This window comes from Trematomus bernacchii, unplaced genomic scaffold, assembly GCF_902827165.1.
Source record: "Trematomus bernacchii unplaced genomic scaffold, fTreBer1.1, whole genome shotgun sequence".
In the NCBI taxonomy this organism is placed as follows: Eukaryota; Metazoa; Chordata; class Actinopteri; order Perciformes; family Nototheniidae; genus Trematomus; species Trematomus bernacchii.
In genome coordinates, this window is record NW_022987547.1 from 12023669 (window position 1) to 12047014 (window position 23346).

Genomic DNA, 23346 nt, shown 5'->3' on the forward strand with positions numbered 1-23346 from the left:
CCCAGTGGCCGTCTGCAAGACAGCAAGACACAGCTAAACCCAGCCCGAAACACACACACACCCGCAGCCTGGCTGGGAGTTTGCGTGTGTGCTTAGGCTGAGTTCCACGGTGTCTCGCCGACCCCACACCAGTGAGCCAGCTCACACTGTCCGCTCCTCGCAGCAGCGAGCCTCGCAACGTCCCGCCGAGTATGTGTTTGTGAGGAAGTCCGCGGATTGGTCCAAACGTAACGGCTCCGCGGACGTTACGTTACGTCACTATACCCAAATACGTCACTATACCCAAGAAGAAAACAATGGAAAAAGAGAAATCTCCAACGAGGCGTTCTGGGGCAGCAGAGACAGGTATTTTCTGTGTTAAGAGTTTTACTCGCTACAGGGTGTACTTTGAGGGTTTGTGACTCTGCAGACCGTTTACATGCAGAAAAAGCTACATAACACACAAGGGGACGGGTAATAACCGGAAAAGCATGACATGGGACCTTTAAATGACATCACACATTTATCCTGTTTGCTCTCATTAGCAGCGAGTTAATCATTGTGGGTAATTAAGCTCATAGTTGCTGTTTGATTGAAAAGGTTAGCTATTGATTGTGTCTCAATTCCAAAGGGAAGAAAACAAAGACAGGACTCAACATCATTAACTTTCCAGGCATATTTAATTGGCACGGTAAACACAATACAAAGTATTCAGTGCTCCAAAACACAAGCATGGGCTACCAAATGGAACACAAACGAAAAAGTGCAAAAACACACCATTTGGTAGACCTTAGAAAGGAAAGGAAGTCTTACTTTGCAAAGCAGATAAAGTAATGGTAAGACTCTCAATAGTTAAAATAGATGTTTTCCTTTTTAAACTTTATTTATATATTCATATATATTCTCTCTAATTCCAACGTGCCGTTTCCTCTGTACAGGCAGGTTATTCCGGGGCAGGGACTCAAACGTTTTGTGGTGTCTTTGCAGAGCACTGGCAGAGATGGATGCTATTGAGCTACAATGATCTGTGCCTCTTCAGATTTATTGTTAAAAACATAATAAGGTTTTTGAAATCATGACATGTTGAAAAGAAAACATGAACTTCAGCAGAGATTTGATCATTTCTTCCATGTAAGAGTCCAAATGGTCAATATGTCCGTCACTCCTCCGGTTGAAAAGTGGTTGTAACATGCTGAATCAGATCAATATTTAAGAATGGCTTCATACAGAACAATTTCATTGTTACTAATATTTGCAGTTAAGGGATTTCAGTCCCATTCAGGCAGAAAATACAACATAGACTTCCAGCTTTAGAAAACAAAAAAAGAAAAGCTGAATCTCAACTTAACATCATCAAATATATAAAACAGAAAATGTTAAAATCACGTACATTATGTGCCGGGGAATCAGTGGAAATACTTTCTCTGTATGATTATAAAAACTCTTAATTTTGCCCCCAAACTTCTTGAGATAATCACATCTTAATCCTTTCAGCAAACCACAGCTATCAGCATCATCCTTTCTCTCAGAAAACCAAAGTTAAGGCCCAAAAAAAGCAGGAGATTCTGGGTCAGTCACAGACTCACAGGAAAAGGATCACAGTATATTTCCATATACAGTGGACAGTTTAAGTGGATCATCCTAACATCAGGTGTAAATCATATCTTCATTTTTGGGTTGCCTGGACCGAGTGGAGACATTTCCACAAGGCTGATTAACTGTAAACTAACAACGTGTGTTAGACACTCTGATCAAAACATACAATAATAACATTTGTACATACATACTGTACTGTGTACTTACAGTAAAACAAATGCACAAGACCTACCTATGCATAAGATCATTCAGAAAACAACATATTCGGGTCCCTATCGTCCTTTGCTGAGATTAAACTGGTGAACACTGGGAGGAGGAGATCACTCTCGTTGTTAAAAACAGGAAAACATGCTTTATGAACTAAAAAAAACAAGGTATTATAAAAAAAAAAGAACCACAGGCACCGAACCTAAACAGTAGCATTCAGGTTAATTCAGTACGACCAGGCAATGAGGGTTAACTGAACAGAAAGGCTGGAGGCGGGGGGGGGGCGTAAGCTAACCTTACCACCCCCCCCATCGCCTGCTCCAGGGTGCCAGCAGAGGGGCGAGGAGGAAGACAGGGCAAGCATGCAGCACACCACAACGCTGAGAGGCCCCCCCCGCTGCGGCAAAACAAGGGTGCTCGAAGCAGCAAGGGGATAGCCTGAGCCGCGTCAGGGGGGAGGGAGGGTGTGCTCAGAGAGAGAGGGACAGTGAGGATGAGGAAGAGGAAGATGGAGATGGAGAATGACCTTTCGTCTCTTTTCCTCTCCTGGATGTGTGGGGGTGATCGTGGTGTGGAGGAAATGGGACACAAGGCCTTCAAAATAAGGCGTTCAAACACACAACAGAAGAGAGAACACACAGATACATGATCCTTCTGAAACCTGCAAATATGATTTAGTGAGAGGGTGAACATGAGTGTGTTAAGCCCTAGATGCAGTGGTGGAATGTAACTGAGTACATTTACTCAAGTAATGTACCTGAGTATCATTTTGGGGTGCTTTTACTTTTGAGTATTTTCCTTTTCTGCTACTTTCTACTTCACTACATCTCAGATGTAAATGTTTTACTTTTACTGCACTACATTTATTTGTAGTTACTTTTAAAATTAAATACATGTGTTTATATGATCTATATTTACCAATCATTTACTAAGTATTTTCCAAAATGTGCTCCATATGTTTCTAATGATTCAAACAGAAACATATAATATTCTATAATAATACAACAAATGGATAACAGGCATTCTGCACAATGAGTACTTATACTTCTTATACTTGAGTACATTTAGCTGATAATACTTTTATGTTAGAATTTTTTTTAACTCAGGACCTTTACTGGTAATGGAGTATGTTTAGACTGTGGTATTAGTACTTTTACTTAAGTAAAGGATCCTAGTACTTTTTCCACCACTGCCTGTATGTAGATGACGTCGGGGTGACGCTCCTCTGAGTGAAGGAGTGAGGAGGTCATGGCTCACACACACACACACCGCAGGATGAAGGTGTTTTGTCCATAAGGCTCCAGCTGGTCCCCGTCCTGTCTCTGACCACAACCTCCCTCGTGTGTGTGAGTGTGTGTGTGTGTGTGTACAGTGTTAGGTAAGGAAGAGGAGGGGTGTCAGAGCCGGGGGGGGTGGGGCGTTCAGAGTGAGGAAGCCAACAGCCACGTTGATGACCGTGTGTGGTGCAAGCGAGTTAGTTACATTAAAGCAAGCTGAAAAAGGCAGATTGAATACTGTGGTTGTGACTGCTGCATGGCTGTTAACAGTGGAAAGGGTTATGAGCTCTAAAATTTAGATGGACTTCTCTTATCGTGGCTTCTCTTCGCAGAGGAAGCAGGGTTTGTTTCGTAAAGGTTTTTGGGAAATTGAGATGCGTACTAATCGGGCGTCCCTCTCTTTTTAGATTGAGGTCATCTTTCACTTTCTCTCTCTGACTCTGTGAGCGCGCGAGGAACATGGTGGTTTCTCCCAGACTGCTTGCCCTGCCATTCCTCATCCAGCCTCACACTTTTAGGAATCTGCAAAAAAAAAAAAAAAGAAATACGAACAAACAAAAAAAAAAAAAAAAAATGACAAAAAATAAGTTAGATGGTTTTAACGGCAAATTAAGGCAACCCATCTATTCAGACTTAGAGAGGTGGGTAAAGAAGTCATTGCATTTATGAAAGTACTTTAAACTGACAGAAAATACTGTGGTGTAGGCATGACCGCATTTACCCAAAGATGCATCTTGATCTGTCTTTACATCGTTCAATGTCATTTGGCTTGAATGCATGTTAGAACCCGGCCCCTTTGTCACAACATGCTGAAATCACCTCATGACAACGACAACAATCCCGTAAATCCTGCAGCATGCCACACATTTCATATGCTCCTTGATCAAAACTACAGAGACTTGAATTCTTCCCCCAGATCTGCCCATAAGAACCCCATGCTGTGCCATCAAAGCTCAGTAGAAATGTTTGAAAGGGAGTTGAACAAACGCTTTATGAAAGAGATGATTGCCGATCTTGGAAAGTAGCACAGAATGTCTTTTTGCAGCAGTGAGGTGGAATGACACACCATGCTTTACAGTAAACGCCCGATTTAACAGAGGTACGTGCAGGAAACCACAAAGCTTTAAAGTCACAACCAGCTCCTTCAGCCCAGCTCACCATAGAGCTCAGAACAGCTAAATCTCAGTCTGGCCTGGGGAACAGGACCAGAGCAGCCCAACACTATCAAATAAAAAAGGTGGATTAAAAAGGAAAGTGGGGCTATTGGTTACTAATCTGATCAATAGTTATATAAAACTACCCCTTACGAGGGAAGATTAATTACATTCACAAGGTTTATCTGGTAACAGCACTATGATTAATCTACACGCATGCAACATTTGATTGTTTAGTTTACAAAAATATCTTTTAATATGTATCCATATTTTACAGCAGATTCAAATTACATTGCACATGGAGCATGCTTTCCTTTTAGGTTACAAGGAGTGACCAAAACACACTAACGTGATGTCACTTCAGACGGTGCGTACATTCATTTAAGAGTTCAGTGATTTACTACCAAACTGGCTCAAACATTCGATTTTGCGAATCAGACTCATGATTAAAAGTATTATAATTTAAGGAAATACTTTCATTTAAAATCTTAACAAAAAAAATATTGTAAAATCAAGTACTGTGTGTTTTAAATGTATACATGATCACTGTCAGTGGGTGATTCTTCCCATAATGCTTAGCTTTGACTGGGAGTCAGGTTTTATTTTGTATCACCACTAGGTGGCACTGCAGTAAATGGGAGGTGAGGAACTTTCTCTAGAAGCTTCTTTCCACAACATCCCCCTTGCTCAGCTCTGTGTCATTTCTGAAACATTACCAAATGTTTTGCTCAGATTGACACACACTCTTTCTACACACTATCGGCCACAACTGTCATGAGGCACAATGGACACATCTGATTGGTCCTTCCTTTCGAGAGAGACAGGAAGTGTGTGTTTCTTATCTGAGCTACCAGTAACAACCTTTCATCTCAGCAGTGAATGGAAACTCACAGTAACAAAAACACACTTGCTGAGTTAAATGTATGTCATAGCACCTTTGGCATTTGTTTCCAAAAAGACCCTCGACGTAGGACGTGGGGACGTATCCCTCCTCGTCCTCGTTCCTGCGCACTCGTGTCCATCCGTCCCCTTTGTCCTCTTCTATAACGTACAACAGCTCGCCCTCTGCCACGGCGATGGTGCCCTCATTGTGACCTGCAAGGGAAACAAAAAGAGAAATGAGAAGGAAAGGATTACAAATGTCCACCTGACACACTGCTTTGAAATCCCTTCTCGAGTTTAATATCTAAATCAGATTTCCTGAATACGGAGAGAAGGCAAGGCTACAGTAGATGATGTGTGGTAGGAAATCGCGAATAGTATTCTCTTACTTATTATGCTTCTCCTAAACCTGCATGAGCATACACAGTGAGTAGACTCACCTGTACATACACGGTACTTTGGATATATATCAGAGTAGAATATTAGTCAGGCAGTCTTATAACTTAAAGATACTTCTATAATCAAACACATGTATGACAACAACAGTTATTATGGTGTTATCTACAACACCAGCTAACAATTATTACTATTGTGGATATTTAAAATGTTGAGTAAACAAGCTGGACTTCACGGTTCTTGATTCCTGGGAATACTCATCTAAATGATTTCCCTGGAAATATGATATTGTGAAAACAGGATAAACTAGTGATATTTTTGGTCTAAAGCCAATAGGCTGATACCCACATACGTCCTTTAGATCCTCCCATGTAGATGCTATATTTAAAACCTCTTTCCTGCCTGCACTGACTCTAGTAGACCTGCCATGTTCTTAAAATGGCAAATCTGCATTTTGCACATTAAGAGCCCAATGTAGGCGTCTGAATTGTTCTACATACAGACCGTATTTGCTAAGATGCACATTGAACAATGTTTTAAGTTCACAAATGACCTGCTTCTTCAGATATTTAACGTTTGCTATGGAAGTTTATAATAATGACGTCTTTATTTCCTCATAGTAATAAATGAATGTCCTGTTTAAAGAGAACAGATTCATTTATCTCTGAGGGGAGGACAACAGCTTTTATCATCCCTCCGATCGATCAGGGCTCTTTCCACCTTTCTTTACAGCGCTGTAGTCAAAGTGTTTGAGAATTGGCCAAATATGATTTTGAAAAGGCTTTCCACTGTCCTCCTCCACACATATTTTTCCATAAGGTTAAACCCTACTCCTCCTCATTCAAAGTAATCAAACACCTCCACCCTGCGTCTGTACAGATAAAGTGCTTTGGAGTGTTTAAATTGAGCAGGAATGGTGGAGTATCTCTTCAGCTGTGAGGCATCTCCTGTTACCTTCAAACGGGTACAAGGCCTTGCAGGTGCCGATGGTGGGCAGGGTCTCGTCGTCGTCAAACTCGTCATCGAACTCCGGCGTGGAGGAGGTGGGGAGGGCGGGGTTGACGGTGGGGTTGACGGTGGGGTTGACGGTGGGGTTGACGGGGGGGTTGACGGGGGGGTTGACGGGGGGGTTGACGGTGGCTTTGACCTGCGTCTCTGAGTTCTGCTCCTCTGTGTAGCTGCCATCCGGGCTGCTCAAGGGCCAACACACACACAGTAAATATACTTTGAAAACATATATAGTTGTTAAAGGTGTGTAACCACTCTGGGATGTTTTATGTGAGTGATGGATGTTTCGTCAGGGTATACCATACCTCTCTCTGTCCTGCGCACAGTTGTTGCTCACGAGTTGAGTGGAGTTGTTCTGGGTCTCATAGAGCCCACTCCTCCGGTTCGAATCGCTCTTAGATGGCATCCTTTCCTCCACCTCCGCTAACCAGCCCTGAAACACACACAGTCATTATTATTATTATTATATTATATTATTATTGGTTTTAAACCTGACAACTTGAGATATATTTTAAGCTGAGTAGAAATCTTTTTTATCTTAAAATCAGATGGCCTTTTATATGGCAATAACTTTTAATGGAGGAGCAACACTACGGATTAGATGATGTAATGTAGGCTTATTTTACACAGGAAGAGATGAGGGATATGTGGGTTATCTCTGTGATGCAACACACATATTAGTTTCTTAATAAAAGTTTGGCTAAAGTGAGAACAGCTTGTTTTAGTGCCATGTTGAGAGTTTTATGGAAATGTTCATACATTTTGAATTTGTATTTATTTGCTGATTCAAAGGGAAAAGAGCACATTAATAATCACTGCTGCAAATGCGCCTGGCTATTTCTCATATATTGTCCCTGGACAGATTACAGATTGGATTGGGTTAATTAAATCTTAATAAAACATGCCACAATACAGGACATGCCAATTAAGACAAAAACATCCACATTACGTACGAAAACATACAAATGACATTGGGTAACGAGTGTGCTTGTTGTTGTTGATTTTGATGACTTTTGGGATTATTTGAAGAATAAAGTAAACCATTTTGTTTCTTTTGAGAGAGAATTGTGACATTTATTATATACTAACCTAAATATTCGGATATGGTCCTATTCCTAAACAACACTGCCTTACACTCCACTCTCTTTCCCATGTCTAAGGTTAAAGCAGGACACTGTTCTGGGCCTCCTCCCCCCCACATGAAGCTCCAGCTGCATCACATCTTCTCCTAATATGGACGAGCGGCAGACTTTATTGGATCAACCCCAGATCGAGACGTGTGTTTGAACTCCTCATTATTTGCTGTGGTGAATAAACCAAACAAGAAAGCTTCGCCAACACTAACACTCAGAGAGGAGAGGAGATCTCAGGCCGGCACTGAACTCACCTCAAACTTCTGCGCCTCGTACTGGAACTTCTCAATGTTCTGGCCTATTTCTGACAGCCGGGGGTCCACGCTGGCCGGATCCCCCATCTGAGGGTTCTTCACATACACGTCTTTCATCTTAGTGAGAGCGTCCCTGGGAAGAAAACGAAAGTGAATACAAGTCCTTGTTGCATATTCACTTTTAATGTCATTGCATTTTTTTTAGTACTACAAAGGCAACCGAGTTAGCATCCAACCAGAAGTGCGAAAGAAGCAGTAAAGTGCAGTGTAAGTATATAAATATGATTTAAAGGGGACCTATCATGCAAAATGCACTTTTGTACGTCTTTTCTACTTGAATATGTGTCCCCGGTGTTCCAGGGAACTCACCAAGTGTCAGAAAACACAACCCTCTCTATTTTCCTCCATACCCAAATCTCTAAAAAAGGGGCTGCAACGGATCTGATAAAAACTGATCCAGATTTGAACACTGTCCTGACATCAGGACGGTGGCGCTACGGCTATTGGGCCAACTCCACCAATCAGGAGGAGACAGCCACGGCATTGCCGTTCGAAAGCGCTGGAGACGCTGTAGTACATATGCCAGGCCTGTAGGTGGTGCTGTTGCTCACAGAATCAGCCCTTGCTAAAACAGATCTAAAAAATGTCAAATTGAGCAAAATAAGGCATGGCTAAAATGCATGATCTGTTTGGTATTTTGAAAAAAAAAAAGTATAAATATGCCTTATATAGGTATGGTCCTACACTATATTATTCAAATATAGCATGATAGGTCCACTTTAAGTATATATACAGTATGATCAGTATTTATGAGTATATCACTATAAACACACTGTATAAACACTTTAATTGTTACGTATGGCTTTAAATGTGGGTTCATTTAACTGGTGAATAAAATAAAACTGTATTATTTTTGTACCTAGTTTTAACTAATTTGTATTTAATTATTATGGTTTTTTTCATCTCATCTTGTTCTGTTGAGTACTGGGCTGCATTCAAGCATTACAAGTGCTATACAAATAAAGTTATACATATTATTATTACTATTATAATACTACAGAGCTGGTAGGAATAAAGATAGCATAATACAGACACTTTAGACATAATAAGTATGAATACAATATAGACAGTGATGGACACTAAACAATAATATGAATAAATGTGAGTTTGCTATAGTTGTTTGGACAGTTTAATAAATAAAATGCAAAATCAGGAAAAGGGTATCCAGGGGTGTGTCTGTGTGTGGGATGGGGTTCAACAAGGTGGGAAACGTCTTAATAACAAACGTAAAGCTACCTCTGGTCCATCTCTTTCTGGATGTCCTTATTCAGGTCGTCGATCTTTCCCTGCAGCTTCTTCCTCCTCTGTTCTGGCGGCAGGTGGCTGAAGTCCTCTGGTCCAGAACCCTGAGAAACAAGAGGGAGGAAGAAGAAAGAAACAAAAAGAGAAGTGAGGAGACGGAAACATGTTGTTGTGTTGCTGATTTCACAGGGATGTATTATCTAGCTAGGTGCCCTATATCCCTTTCCTGTAAACCACGACTAAAATGGATAACAGCTACACAAATGGAGTTCTTTGCTATTTTCTATCTTTATGAACCTGTGGGAGATACTGCAGCAACTCTATGACAAAAGTTGGGATGTTTGAGTACAGATTGAAAAGCCTCCCACCTATTCAGCCGCCACATCTAATCTACTGCTTCCTTGAAACGTAATAAAGTATTAGCTACATCTTAGCTCATATAGTGTTTCAGAGTGAGCAGGATAATTCTCTGAGAGCACGGTGTGTTCCTGAGACGGAGGCTGAGTGAGTGAGAGGTTTTTTGGCTGGCTGTGGGTCATATTTCCAGTCTGTATCAGTGAGCTGATGAGTCATACTGCTCGGCAGCACACGTAATGCATCAGTGAATCTTCCGGAAGCTTCCTGTACTAAGTGCTAGCTGGCCTGTCAACATCAAATCTATACATTAATATGAAATAATAGGTAACTTAAAATATTCTATGTAAGATCTGCTAATATTTTCAATCTTATTTTCTTACATTAACAGTTTATTTTTATTATTTTATTCTTGTGTGGTTTATCATGCTTTTTTCCCTTTTCCTTTTATTTTATTATATTAAAAAGGGACATTTCCCCTTTCATTAGAGAATACATATTTTAGCAGGGATTTTACAGATATGACTTTCCTGTAGTGATTTTTATTTAGAAATCTTTAGTCGATAACATACAGACAGTTTCATGTAGAATATTTTAATATTTTTTACTTTTATTCTAAATGTATTTTTTATCATGCCTTACTTTGTTTTATTGTTATCCTTCTATAGTTATTAGCATGTCTTTTATATGTGTTGTTCATTTGAGTGTTTGGTTTTGTATTGCATCTGCAGCCTGTCTTTATACATGTATTCTTCTTCACTGTGTTGTAAAGCACTTTGAACTGCACTGCCTGTAAGTCACTGTATACAAAAGTTAATTATTTTGACTATCACCATAATAAAGAGCTTTGTTTTTATTATTTGTCTCATATTAAGATATTATGAAATATCAAGTACTTTTGATCAATTTAAACATATAACTCTCCATATGATTTCTTTTTTAAATGTATCAAAAAGGAAGAACATTGTGATCATTTTGCACTGTTGCTTTGGTCCTATCAATGAAGGGAAACTTACATTGACTAAATAGGTCTTATTGATACGGGTTACAGCGGGACCACCACAAGGACATATAACAGCTGGAGCTACAGACGACACTGCAGTCAGGTCAACAACACATGCAGCTAGGCTACCATGGCAACCTTACCCCTTCTCCCTGCATCAGCACACACCACGGGGCATGCAACATAACAGAGATGGTGTCAGTCATCATGCAGAGACATGCTCATCTCTGGGATGAGCTACAGTACAGCAGTCAGATATATTAGTGTTCACATTCTCTATGTACTGCAAGACACTCCAAACACTATCATCTAGGAAACATCAACTACAACTATGGGCAGACATCAGGTCATGTGTTGATTCTAGTATGATGAATATGGGATGGATCAGAATTTACTCAATTATTTGTCCATACAGAATCATGTATGGATTTATAAAACACATTAGGTAGAGAATTTTTTAATATAAAAATCATTATGGGGCCTAAATTCCTCAAAAATCAGCTTAGTTTGACATGTATATGCTTATTTTCAGAGATACACTCTCATGTTGTACACTAAATATCCATATATGAAAATATGAAACTTAGCATAGCTAGCATAATTATGCTAAGTTATGCTAGTTGTACTGTTTGGCATTGTAGGACATTTGAGAATAATAAATATGCTACAAATATTGCTTAATGTTGCACAAATTGCTCATACAGTAGCAGATTTATTAGGGTATGTGCATTTGTTCTAATAAATAAATTGTAGTTGGCAGACAAGATGTAAGAGCTTTTTAACTGTATTACTTTACTGGTCTGTATCAGGAAGTCCAATCCCTGTGAACATAGTACCTTTGCTGAATAAGGCGACACAGAAAGAAGTAGGAATGATTTGGAGGCTACTTTTTTTCTTTTAATTTTACAGATTCTGCTAGGCACATTTTTATATCTTTGAGAGAGACGGGTTAGCTGTTCCCCCCCGTTTCCATTCTTGATGCTAAACCAAACATCTGCTGGCTGTCGCTTTATGTTTAGTGCACAGATATGAGGGAGATATTTACCCTATGTATTTAAGTCTTTAAGAGTAATTATTGATTTTCTGTGGAGGCCTGCCATCATACACTTCTAGTACATTATGTGAGCTTTACAGAACAGCATTCTTTAAAAGACATTGGCATGCAGTGTAAGGATGTGAGTGAGACACTACATAGAACGAGTTAATGTTTGTTACGAGGACATACGATCTGTCGAGACATGGAGGGAGGACTACCAGACGGACTAAGAGACGGACAGGTAGAGAGGTCAAACAGAGTAAATCTGATCACCTCAATGAGATTCCGGACGTGGGAATTGAGTGTGATCTGCACCACAGAGACCACAGACACAGTTTGGGAGAGACATGAACACAACCACAACACAAAAACAAACAAAACAACACACAAATGAGACAAGGACATGAGTCTGAGGTCCATTGTTGAGTCACAGCAAAAATAAATATTAACTTAAATACAAAAATGATTAAAAAAAGGGGAACAAAAACGTTATGGCGAACACAACGTTATTAACAGTGTGTTACTGGGAGGAGGTGACATGCGTGCTATGGTCATGCCGCTACGGACGTGAGGTTATACGGTCATGCTTACCAGCTTGAGAGAAAGCTTCATGGGGGGAGAGGAGAGAAAAAATGGCGAGGAGCAGGAGAGAGAAAGAAACAACAGTCAACATCAGATGAATATTCACGGCCATTTTTTCCCATTTTCCTTTAAATAAAAATACTTTAATTGTATTTTATAATGATGATTTGCCAAACTTCACCATTGAAAGAAAAGAGGTGGTAGGACTTTGGGTTTATAGGCTATCTGTGTACAACACACAGTTTCTGCTATAAACCCACCACTCTTTTCCAATGTGGGTGAAGTTTAACATTTCTGATATGATGGATTAATGAAAAATGAGAAACACGTCGGCTAAAAAGTGCCAACCTACTGCACAAGCATGAAGTTATGAGGGTAAAAACGAAGGAAGACGGATGAATTTAAATGTAAAGAAAGAAGTAGAGGGTTGGTGACTCGACAGGGGCGGATGAACACTTTATTTCTTCATCTCTCTGCTGCCAGTACACTGACAGCAGAGGGCGCCACAAGCATAAACACATCAGCTGATCCAGACGTTGACATGGAGGCAGATACCCAACACACACAAGCTGGGGAAACTATTGCCTGTTATGAGGAAGAAATCTGCACATATCCAGGTTTTTGTATATTGCACATGAATTTCCCATGAAAACAAATTGGTAAGTAGGTTAAGAACAACAAAATAAATGGTTGGAAAGGTATATTTTTCTGCTGAGTAATGTTTGAGCACAGAGCAGAGTGGAGCCCCCCTGGCTGTAGAGCTGTAGCAGATGACCTGTAATCCTGTTAGAGGCTCACAGGCTGCTGCACTGAGCCGCTCCACACACTTTACTCCACTAATCATCTCATCCACCTGAACTGCATTGTTACGGTCTTTACTATCACGCCTGTAATCCCGACTCCAACCTCCACGCTGCTACATTACAGTTATATCTCCTCACTAGTTAGTAACTAAGTTACGGTTATTATGGGATCACATTGAAATGCAACTTAGGCTGACCAAAGGTCTGTATGAAAGAACATTTTGTAAAGTAAGTAGGTTTTTGTGAGAGGCTCGCTTTACAGAATATTAAATCATATTCAAATCAGAAGTATATAATGATATCACCGAGGGGGTAGACAACATTCATAAACTCTGGGGAAGGATCTAGTTTGGGTCTTGTTTCTGTTTTTATTTGATCAGATGTGGATTATATTCTTATTAACCTGTGTATATGAGAAATGATGGCTTCTAATGTATTGTTCTGGGTTTCTAACAACTTACAAAAATCTCTTTGATTGAAGAGAGTTCTCACTTTTGATGTATAAGACTAGTATTTTACTTGGCTTAAGAGGGTTTCTTCCTTGCTCCATTTATTTTCCTTTTACAAATAGATGTCACTTTTTAAGTTTTTTTTAAAGAATGAACAATGGGGCAGATACAGGGTGAATATTTTGTCCCAGTTGGGCTTACCCTGCTGTGAGCATGCATGTGATAAATCATGTGATCACTGGAGAGCTGCACTTTACAGTAAGTAGGAGCACATCGCATAATAAATGTGTTTACAGCAGAAACTGTATATCGTGGCTCCACAGATCCACCTGGACTCTTTCCAACCCCCAGACAGACACAGAGAAACAGGACAACTATGGTCCTTACACACAGATAACATCGCTGCAGAATGGCACACCAGCACAAAGAAAGCCCTGGAGGGGTGAATTCTGGGTACTGTTGGCTGATCCCAGATCCAAAGTGTGACAAACACCTCACCTAATGTCACATGCACCTGACAGTGATATTTAAATAGCAAGGAGGGAGTGATTGCATGGTGGGAGGAAGAGCATCCTCACGCCTGTAATCTCTCACATCCTCAGGTGACACTTTGTGAATGAACCCCGTGCAGACACTCAGTGGGGGGGGGGGGGGGGGGGGGGGAACAGCCGCAGGACAACAGCCAGCAACAAGTAAACCGCAAGCTGAGCCATGTGATGATGAAGTCATCTCTCTGATCATTCGTCTCTTTTTTTCACGCCTGAGAGCCATGTGATCAATACTGAGCCAGGCACAAACACCAGCTTCCTTTGTGGGGAACGTTGGCCTTGTAAATTGTGATGACTGAATGTATCATAGAGGAACAAATGACCATTTGGTATCATTTACTCACCCTGTGTAACCCTGAATTAGTGAAGGAATCTTTGTTTTTCTCGCATGCCTTCAAACTGAACAAAGAATGTAAAAAAAGGAGAACTTTTTGATGATTTTAAAGGGGCATTATTCTGCTCATTTTCAGGTGCTTACAGTATTTGTATGTAGTGTCTAACAAGCATAATAGGGCTCTTTAATTAAATGTAGACATTTAGGAGTTTGTAAATATAACATCACTTTGCTGATTTTTAATGCGGCCCCCATCTGCTTTAATTCCTCAATAATTCCCTTTCTTTGATTCTTCTTTCACCGTGGGGGTATGCGAGAAAAATAAACCTCTCTTCAAGAATTCAAGGTAACACAAGATGAGTAACGGATATACAAGATGTTCCTTTAAGGAGGCTGCTGAAAGTGCATGGCTTCTACTAATCACACACATTCAATATTCATTCACACTTTCTCCCAACCACCCGGATCACACACTCACTGCTGGTACTCACTGATGCCTATCTTACACACACACTTACAACATATTTCCTGGCTTCGAAAGCATATGTGGGTCGCCCCAGAGTCCTCTTCATAAGCTCTTTGTGACAAATGAGCGCGCGGGGGGATTGCTGCTGTGGTGGTCGTCGGAGAAAACACAGCTTTGTCAATATTGTCTTAAAGATCTTATACTGTATACGGTCTTATTTAACTGCCAAAGCACAAACGATATGCTTTCTCTTTATCCTCCCAAACAGAACACATAGACGCGCACATACACAGATACTGGGGATGATTAGACAGCCACATGAAGGCTTTCCTGGGGGGGGTAAACATCCCTCCACCGCGCAGAGACGCCACCTCCACCTGCACAACTACTCTAATCCCCTAATGTGATTCTGCAGTATGTTCCCCTGCAGGAGGTGGGAGAGGAATACAATAGATGTTTTTCTTGATTTACCTGCAGCATAAAAAATATTAAAAATATTAAAAAGTCGGTTTAATATCTCATTTTGCTTTTTCAATTATTAAAAAAGGGTTTTGGCAGGAAGTTGAGCCCCATTTAATAGCACAAAAATGCAATGTAATGCCTGTTTCACTACCATACAGGCCAACATATAGGACTGTAAGTATGATTAAAAAAAAGTTAGGTGCAATGTGAACTTGCAATGTGAACTTTCTCAATTCCTGGGAGGAAATATTAATAACTCCCTATTATAAAATATAAAAATTAGCAGGACCTTTATGTTAAGTTTCATAAAAGTATTTTTTATTTTAATATCCAATGACACAATGAGCGCTGTAATGTCTCCTGACAGCTCACAAAACTATTATAAGTAGGTTTACTTACTGAAGCAGGCAACGTATTTCATATTTAAGATCTTTGTTAATCAAAATGAAGACTTTTAAAAATACTTTTCTGATTTCTTTGCAGAGAAAACTGAATAAAAGCTTCATAAGGCTTTGCAAGAGCTGCACCCTGTACCCTGTTAAAAATAAGCTAATCTTCTCTAAATAAAATATTGTAGTACTGCAGATACAGTGTTCCTAGTTAGCTTGCTTTCACAGATGGATGTAGGCCTGGTTGAGAGATCTGAATATCTCCACCAGCAGCTGTTCAGAGGCATTACCCCAAGATGTCTGTCTGTGAGGCCGGTGTCCCTAAAAGACTTGTTGTTATTTCACTGGATTAACCATGCACCTTCTGTTGACTTAGTTATCTCTGACATATGATAAAATGTATTCAAAAAAGAAAAATATCACATATAAAAGTACTCAACATCTATATACATGAAAACACATAAAACGCTTACTGCCATGAGACATGAAAGGGGGACTTGTATAAATGTTTTGTCATGAGTTATGGGAAAGAGTAGCGATTATATTGAACTCTTTGACTCTCTAATGGGCTAATGATACAGTATATAACCTCTCCCCGATACAAAAAAGTCCTTCAACCTTTTCCTGTGTTGTGAAATATTACAGTAAGGTCAAACTTTTATCTTTTTAATCTCTGTATAGTCGACAGACAATGCATCTGATTCAACTCTTTTTATCGCTCTTCTCGAGAGCTGTTTCAGTACTTCCGCTTTCAGAAACGTGCACTTCCTGTTAGATCTGTGCACTGCTAGAAAAAATACACACACTTCCCTTTTTTCTGCCGACCTTCAATCATTTCCTCCACGATATGCTAGCACACACGTATTGTTCTTTTCAGACGTCATGTCAGCCCGATTCATACAAATGTTTTCACTTTGAGCAACTGCTGCCCTTTCAGAATATGAGGGTAAACAAAAACTATATTTGAACGGTCCGGAAGGAACACGTGAGTCGCCGCCCAATCCTGAGGTCAGGGAGAGCTGGGGGTTGAAGTGTGTTATGGGAAAGCGTGATATGACCTGCCCAGGCTAAGCAATTCCATTACAAACGCACACTGGAGTTTACAACAGGAGCTGGTGCTGACACCCTCCAGGACCCACCGGGTGATAAAGCCACCCTCCGGGAAGCCTTCTAAAATTACTCCGGCCTTCTCACTCCTTGTGGGGTGGGTGACTCAGTCAGCCTGCTGCCATTCCCACTAACCATCACTTTGTTCATAGTGTGAGCCTTAAAGGGACAGTCAACCCTAAAATGTAAAATATGTATTTTCCCTTTATCCCTAGTGCTATTTATCAATGTAGATGTGTTTAGTGTAGCTGCAGAGTGTTGGATATATTGGTATAGTGCTAAAAGCAGCCAAACTATGAATTGTAAAAACGTAACAACAATGTATTTTTTTCAATAATCATAATCCGGTTACTCAAGATAATCCTCAAACCTTGTTGTCAGAAGTTACCTGCAGGAACTATTTTCTTTCTACCAAACTATACCTGCATCTACTTATGGATAAGAGCCTAGTGAGCGCTTGTGAGTGGGTGTTGTTCAGTACAAAAAAATGGTTCCTACATGAAGGTGCTCAAAACAAGGTACGTGGATTATCTTGACTAACCAGGTCATTTCTGTTGAGTTTCAAATGTATTGTTGGGCTCACTAGTGCCATCTAGTTCCATTATATTAGAGAGAAGGCAGATATTTAGATGTCCCAACCTCTCCAATAACACTCAGCAACTCACACTCAAACAATCTGTTATGAGATATAGCACTACAGGTAAGAAGGAAAAATACATATATTTCAATTTAGGGAGAACTGTCCCTTTAACCCTCGTCTTTCCATTCTACTCCTTACATCACGTGCAAAAAAAGCGACAATCTGCCTCCAGCATAGATTGCAGGGAAGTGCGCAGGGAGCTACTGCAGTCTCCATGCTACTGCCAACACTGCTTTAGGTGTCTCGCTTACATCTGTCAGAGGGGGGGAAGGGGGTGAGAGGGGGACTGATGTGAGTTAATATGAAGAGGGACAAGATGGAGAGACAGGAACTGTGGATTCATAGTTATGCGCTACAGAAGCATGCTAAAGAAGCAAATAGGCTGAGCACTGTATGGGCGAAGGTGAAAGGCCTAATCAAGTGTATCAAATGTTTCTAAAATAAAGTTACAATTGGCCTATGTAAGTATTGTTTTCAAATTGAGGTCACAATGACAACATTTTGATATATTCAGTAACTCCTAATAGAGTTGTATCCCCTGCTTTTTGATGTTACCATGTAGGCATTTATGGCCTTCAAATCTAAAGGATGCTTTTTATACTTTGATGTATGCCTTTGTTTGACTACGCCCATACAGTGTAGCAGGTTCAGAGCTCAGATACAGGTGTAGGATACACACGCATGCACAAAGCTTGCCGGACACACACACACACGCACACACTTACCCCTCGCCTCAGGCTCCGGAGGCAGTGCATTTTAGGTTTGGAGTTCATGAAGTCGTTGAGGCGGTGGGAGAGGGGCTCCTTTTGCTGCTTGGGAGACTGGGGGTCGTTGGGAACAGCAGAGGGTGAGGGCGGGGATGAGGCTGGGGGGGCAGGTGGGGGCTGGTGGGGGGATGTTAACAGGGACATAAGCTACCAGTAAGAGAAGGAGCGGTGACGGAGGAGAGGAGGAAAAACATAGAAGAAGAAGAAGAAGGGGGCAAGATTTCAACGGAAAAAAGACAAAAGAGGAAAAGGAGGAGGGAACACAAAACGAAATAAATAAGCCTCCTACAAATATTAAAAAATAAACACATAATAGAAAACTCAAACAGAAATTAAATGACAACCGAAGGTACGTCAAACCCAGTGTATCAGTTGTTATGTCATGGAACAAAATGTCAAACATATATAAAACAGTTAAAAAAGAGAAAAACCACCAGAGGGGGTTAGGAGGCGCCAAATGTGTTAAAGCGGGCGGCTGCAACAAAGCACAGAGCTTCAGTCAAAGCGCATGCAGGCTTCCATTTTCAAAATCCTTTCCCGACCTCATCACATGCCAGCAGAGAAATTCACCACATCCCAAAAGATATGAATTTGAGGTCATCATCAGAGAAATCTAATTGCTTATCGCTGTCCTAAAACATCTGACTGCATAATTCATCAAGTAGTGGAGTGTCACAAGAAGCAGAGAGGAGACACCAATCAATGCGCATGCATGGCCAAGTGAGTCAGGAACCCCGCTACGAAGAAAATAGCCTGAAAAAACCCTGATTCTGTACAGCAGAAATGGTGCTTTGTATAGAAATACCTCTATGATGTTATAGTTTTGCAAGTGTTTCTGTTATGCCATGCAAGTGTGCACAAACAGGAATACCTCTCATAGCTATCTGTGCTCCTAAAAACCTTGTGTCGAAAATGATTCCCAAGTATATCAAGCACCCATGAGCAGTGTTTTTAAGACACCCTTTTCTGCACACATACAGGCTGTTTGCTGTAGTTTCTCATCTGGAATGGCACACTTGCTCCCAGCCTTTCTCTCCCACAGACACAATCACTCACTTATGCTCTGATCTAATTCAATACTGACATTGCAACCAGCCCATAAGACAGTCAGAGATCAGTTTTGCTGTTCTGAAGCAGGAAACTGAAGGAAGGCTATAGAGATGATCTCCAGTCAAGAGAAAAACTGTGTTATTTCAGATCGAGCTATCAACTGCCAGTTGAGTCCGACCGCAGGGTGACAGTAGAAATGCATTAGTGTGTGTTACAGAAGGAAGTTTCCAATAAATCAGGGAGGGTGGTTGCCAGGGAGGAGGGAAACGGGTGGCAAATAATAACAAGGAAAATGCTAATGCTAACAAGAGCTAGCAAGATAATTGTTGAGCTTTACAAAAATGAAAGAATCTACAACACAATGAAACTAAATAAAATAAGTAAAGATTTAACAGATAATACAAATGTCACATTAAACACTTATATTTGTTTTACGAGACAGAAACAATATAACATAATACAACATAGCCCTCCACCCAACAGATATCTCTCCATCGTGACCTCCAGATGAGGAAAGTATGCACTAAAAACCAGCGATGCTCTGCTGTAAGGTGTGTGTAGATGTAAGTCGGTGTTGAGTGTGCATTCATGTGTTACCTTGTTCTTGTTCTTAATGAAAGGCCACAGTTTGCCCTTGCTCTTGCCCCCGGTCCTCTCCTTGACCTCTTTGGAGTTGGACAGGCTGGTCTCAGACACCGTCCTCTTCATGGCCTGGCTGAAGTCCTCAAACTCCACATCGCCCGGAGCCTCGAACCCTGACTTGTAGGACTCCACTACCTGCTGCGAGTCCTGATGGGGGAGAGAGGATGCACCAATCAGTGACGGCCTTTCCCTTTATACAGTTGTATTCACTTTCAAGGTCCCCTATTATACTGTTTTTTATCAATATATTATAGGTCTCAGATACAAAACATGTCTCTGAAGTGTTTGGCTCGAAATACCCAACAGGTAATGTATTGTAGCATCCCATAATCCCCTCTGTTTCAGCCCTGTTTCAAAAGTGCTGATTCTGTGTCTGTTACTTTAGATGAAAATAAGGAGCCCCTCCCCACGCCCCTCTGAGAGAGATTTGGTTAAAAAGAACACAATGGTGCTCTAGGAGGAGATTCAGGTGATAAGGTGGGGGGGGGTTACCTTGGTTGGTTATTGGCTAATGGTTACACAAGCCAAAAAGTCGTTATGACATCATAAAGTGGCCAAAATCTGATTTTCAGACAGGTTTTTATATAAATGGATCAGGACAAAAAGTGAGCGAATCTTTTGTCCTGAAACTTTCAGAATCTCTTTACACAGAGGGGACACGTGTTTATGTATAAAAGATATGAAAAGGTGGATTTTGCATGATAGGTGGACATATGGTGCACATTTTCAGGGTGCTATAATTGTTGGGTTTTGTGTATTTGGGGTTTCTAATATAAAATGTGAACATGCTTACATGTTCATAAATCCCATTGTTTGTTGTCATACTATCTTTTTCCGGGTTTCCATGTCTGCTCTCTCTGTGTCTGTGCATCATCATTTCAGAATTAATAGTGTCACTTTTTACCTATTTACTAAACTGTGTATCAACAAAGTTGTGAATTTAAGTCCTGATGGATGTGTAAAGGCACATTTTCTGAATACGGACTTTTAAAGTTCCCAGTGGATTGAGTGTTTTGATACTGTTCACAGTATTTATATAGACTATACCCGTTTTATAATTTCAAAAAGGACATGAAAACGTAGGGCCTTTAATTTTAAACATCAATGGAACAATCACAACATTCAAAGCCATGACCAAAAAAGCAGGGTCTTTGTTTGTACAGATTGTCCAGCTTATCAGCAGGTCTGCAGATAAGATGCAGCACAATGGTGACCCTCCTGTTTATATTTTTTTCATTTCTCTGAAAACAGTTCATGAATGTGTCATAAAAGCAGAGGGAGGGCAGGAGGCTGCTGTTATCCAGTTTTTGGGCCACAGAAGAAAGAGGGAAAGACCTAAATCTGTCAGGCAGGAGTTATGACAGAAACACTGAGGTCGGGACACAGCCAGGCTCCTCTCACACAGGAAGAAGGACATTAATCAAGTGCAGTGTGCATCAGCCTCAATGAACTGATAACACATTGAGGGTCTGGTTTGGAGTGAGGTCAGGGGTCAGAGATTGTGCACTATGGCCATGAGAGAAGACTACGAGAGGAAGAGAGACAGAGACAGGGAGAGAACATGTGATGGGTTGCAGCAGACAGTCTCAGGCTAGAGTCATCTCCCTGGAGCTGGGCCACACACACACACACACACACACACACACACACACACACACACACACACACACACACACACACACACACACACACACACACACACACACACACACACACACACACACACACACACACACACACTTCCCTCGAGGTAGTCTTTTGTTTTGTCACACGGTGGGCAGCCAACATGTGACATCTCAATATATCACCCTGCTTATTTTCTCTTTAACGCAGACAAACACTGCCTTCAATTTCAATTTCCAAATAAACAATAATTAGCCATGGGACACAGTGTCAGCCGTTTTGCAGCAACGTTTTGCAAAGTGTGATCTGCAAATACAACTGTCTCACACTACAGTGAGCACAATAGAGTGCCACAGTGACGCGTCCTAAAACCCGGAAGTTCCTTCGACAAAAACGCAATGCAATTTCTCCATAGGATTTTGGAAAATAGCTCGAAATAAGGTCTGTGGATGACACACATTTAAGAGACGGATCATGTTTTGTTCAGTCGGATAATCTCCACATTTCTACCCTACTTTGATAATTTTCTAATCGTAAATCTAATCACCAGAAGCAAAATGCTAACGTTATGCTATAAACGAACTACAGCAGGGTCGCTGCTTCAACGTCACGCCAACTTAAGATCCATATTCAAACATACAGATTCTAAATGGTCCAAGTTGAAGCGTTTGTTTGAACAGTTTGCAGGAGGCAGGTACTTGCTTTCAAGCAGAACAGGGGAAAACAAACTTAGCTGGAGTGTTTACGTGTTCGGCGTAATGACGTACAACGTCCTCGACAACTTCTGTAGTCATATTCAGCCACTTGTTAACAACCATAGTTTTTCAGACACATACACTCTTCAAAAATCACCAGCGGGGTCACTGCTGATGTATTTAATGTCGTAGAACAAAACGTGATCCGTCTCTTCAATGTGTCTCAACCACAGACCTTTTTTCAAGCTATTTTCCAAAATCCTATGGAGAAATTGCATTGCTTTTTGGCGAAGGAACTGGAAGAGGTAAATGCTAACTTACTTCCGGGTAATAAATACAAGGCTACATAAAGAATGTTGTTAATTTTTGGCAGGGCCAGGCTAACTGTTTCCCCTTAATATCACTAACTATGCTAAGCTAACCAGCAGCTGGCAGTAGCTTCATATTATGAGGCAGACACGACATCAATCTTCTCATCAAACTCTTTCCCCCCATAAAAAATCAAACTATTACTTTAAATTCAATGGACCGTAACCCTGCCTCCTCTGCCACCACTCTGTAAGCACTTTGTTGTTCACAGGTGGGCTGTTTGTATTTTTTAAAAGGCCCCCAAAGAGTACCAACCCTCCCGCATTTGTTGCTTAAATGACAGCCTAATCGGTCGTGTGTGGGCTGTGACTGACACACAGGCTGAGTGAGTAATACGTCCCAGATGGTGGTGTGTGCGTGTGTGCGTGTGTGTGTGTGTGTGCGTGTGTGTGTGTGTGTGTGTACATATATTTCACCGCTGTGTACTCACAGTCTTGGGCTCGATGGACTCGGCGGCTTTCGTCATGCCGTCTAAACATTTCCCCACGATGGGCAGCACTTGGCGGTCCACGTCTGCAAACGTCTTCATGCACACTGCTACCCTGTCAATTCGTTTCTCCTCCATGTCTTGAAGTTTCTGTGTGATAAAAAGCAGGCATTTTAATACATACATACAAGATTTATTAGCTTGGGTTATAAAATGAATGAGAGATGGCAGAGCTTCAAAATGAAACACAGCCAGTTTGGATTTAAACTGGCAGAAAGAGCTGCCTTTTGATATTGAGCATCAAAGATTTGACATCTGGGAAATCTCTGATGCACTTTCATTTTTCTAAAAGTTTGACCCTATTTTGAAAATGAAGCATCAGAGAAGTGAAAAAAGATTTTAAACAAACAAA

The 23346-nt window shown here is 40.8% G+C and overlaps 1 protein-coding gene across 1 annotated transcript in view; it reads right to left on the reverse strand.

Moving 5' to 3' along the window:
- Positions 1-640: 640 nt before the first annotated feature.
- The window catches only part of LOC117476372 (formin-binding protein 1), a 46936-nt gene continuing 24230 nt past the window's right edge, over positions 641-23346 (reverse strand). The window contains exons 8-15 of the mRNA XM_034122840.1: positions 22938-23084; positions 19776-19967; positions 9183-9292; positions 7887-8019; positions 6805-6932; positions 6446-6693; positions 5149-5308; positions 641-3581 (exon numbers count right to left, since the gene is read on the reverse strand). Of these exons, the coding sequence (XP_033978731.1) occupies positions 3566-3581; positions 5149-5308; positions 6446-6693; positions 6805-6932; positions 7887-8019; positions 9183-9292; positions 19776-19967; positions 22938-23084 (1134 nt within the window). The 3' untranslated portion in view covers positions 641-3565. The remainder of the gene's footprint in view (positions 3582-5148; positions 5309-6445; positions 6694-6804; positions 6933-7886; positions 8020-9182; positions 9293-19775; positions 19968-22937; positions 23085-23346) is intronic.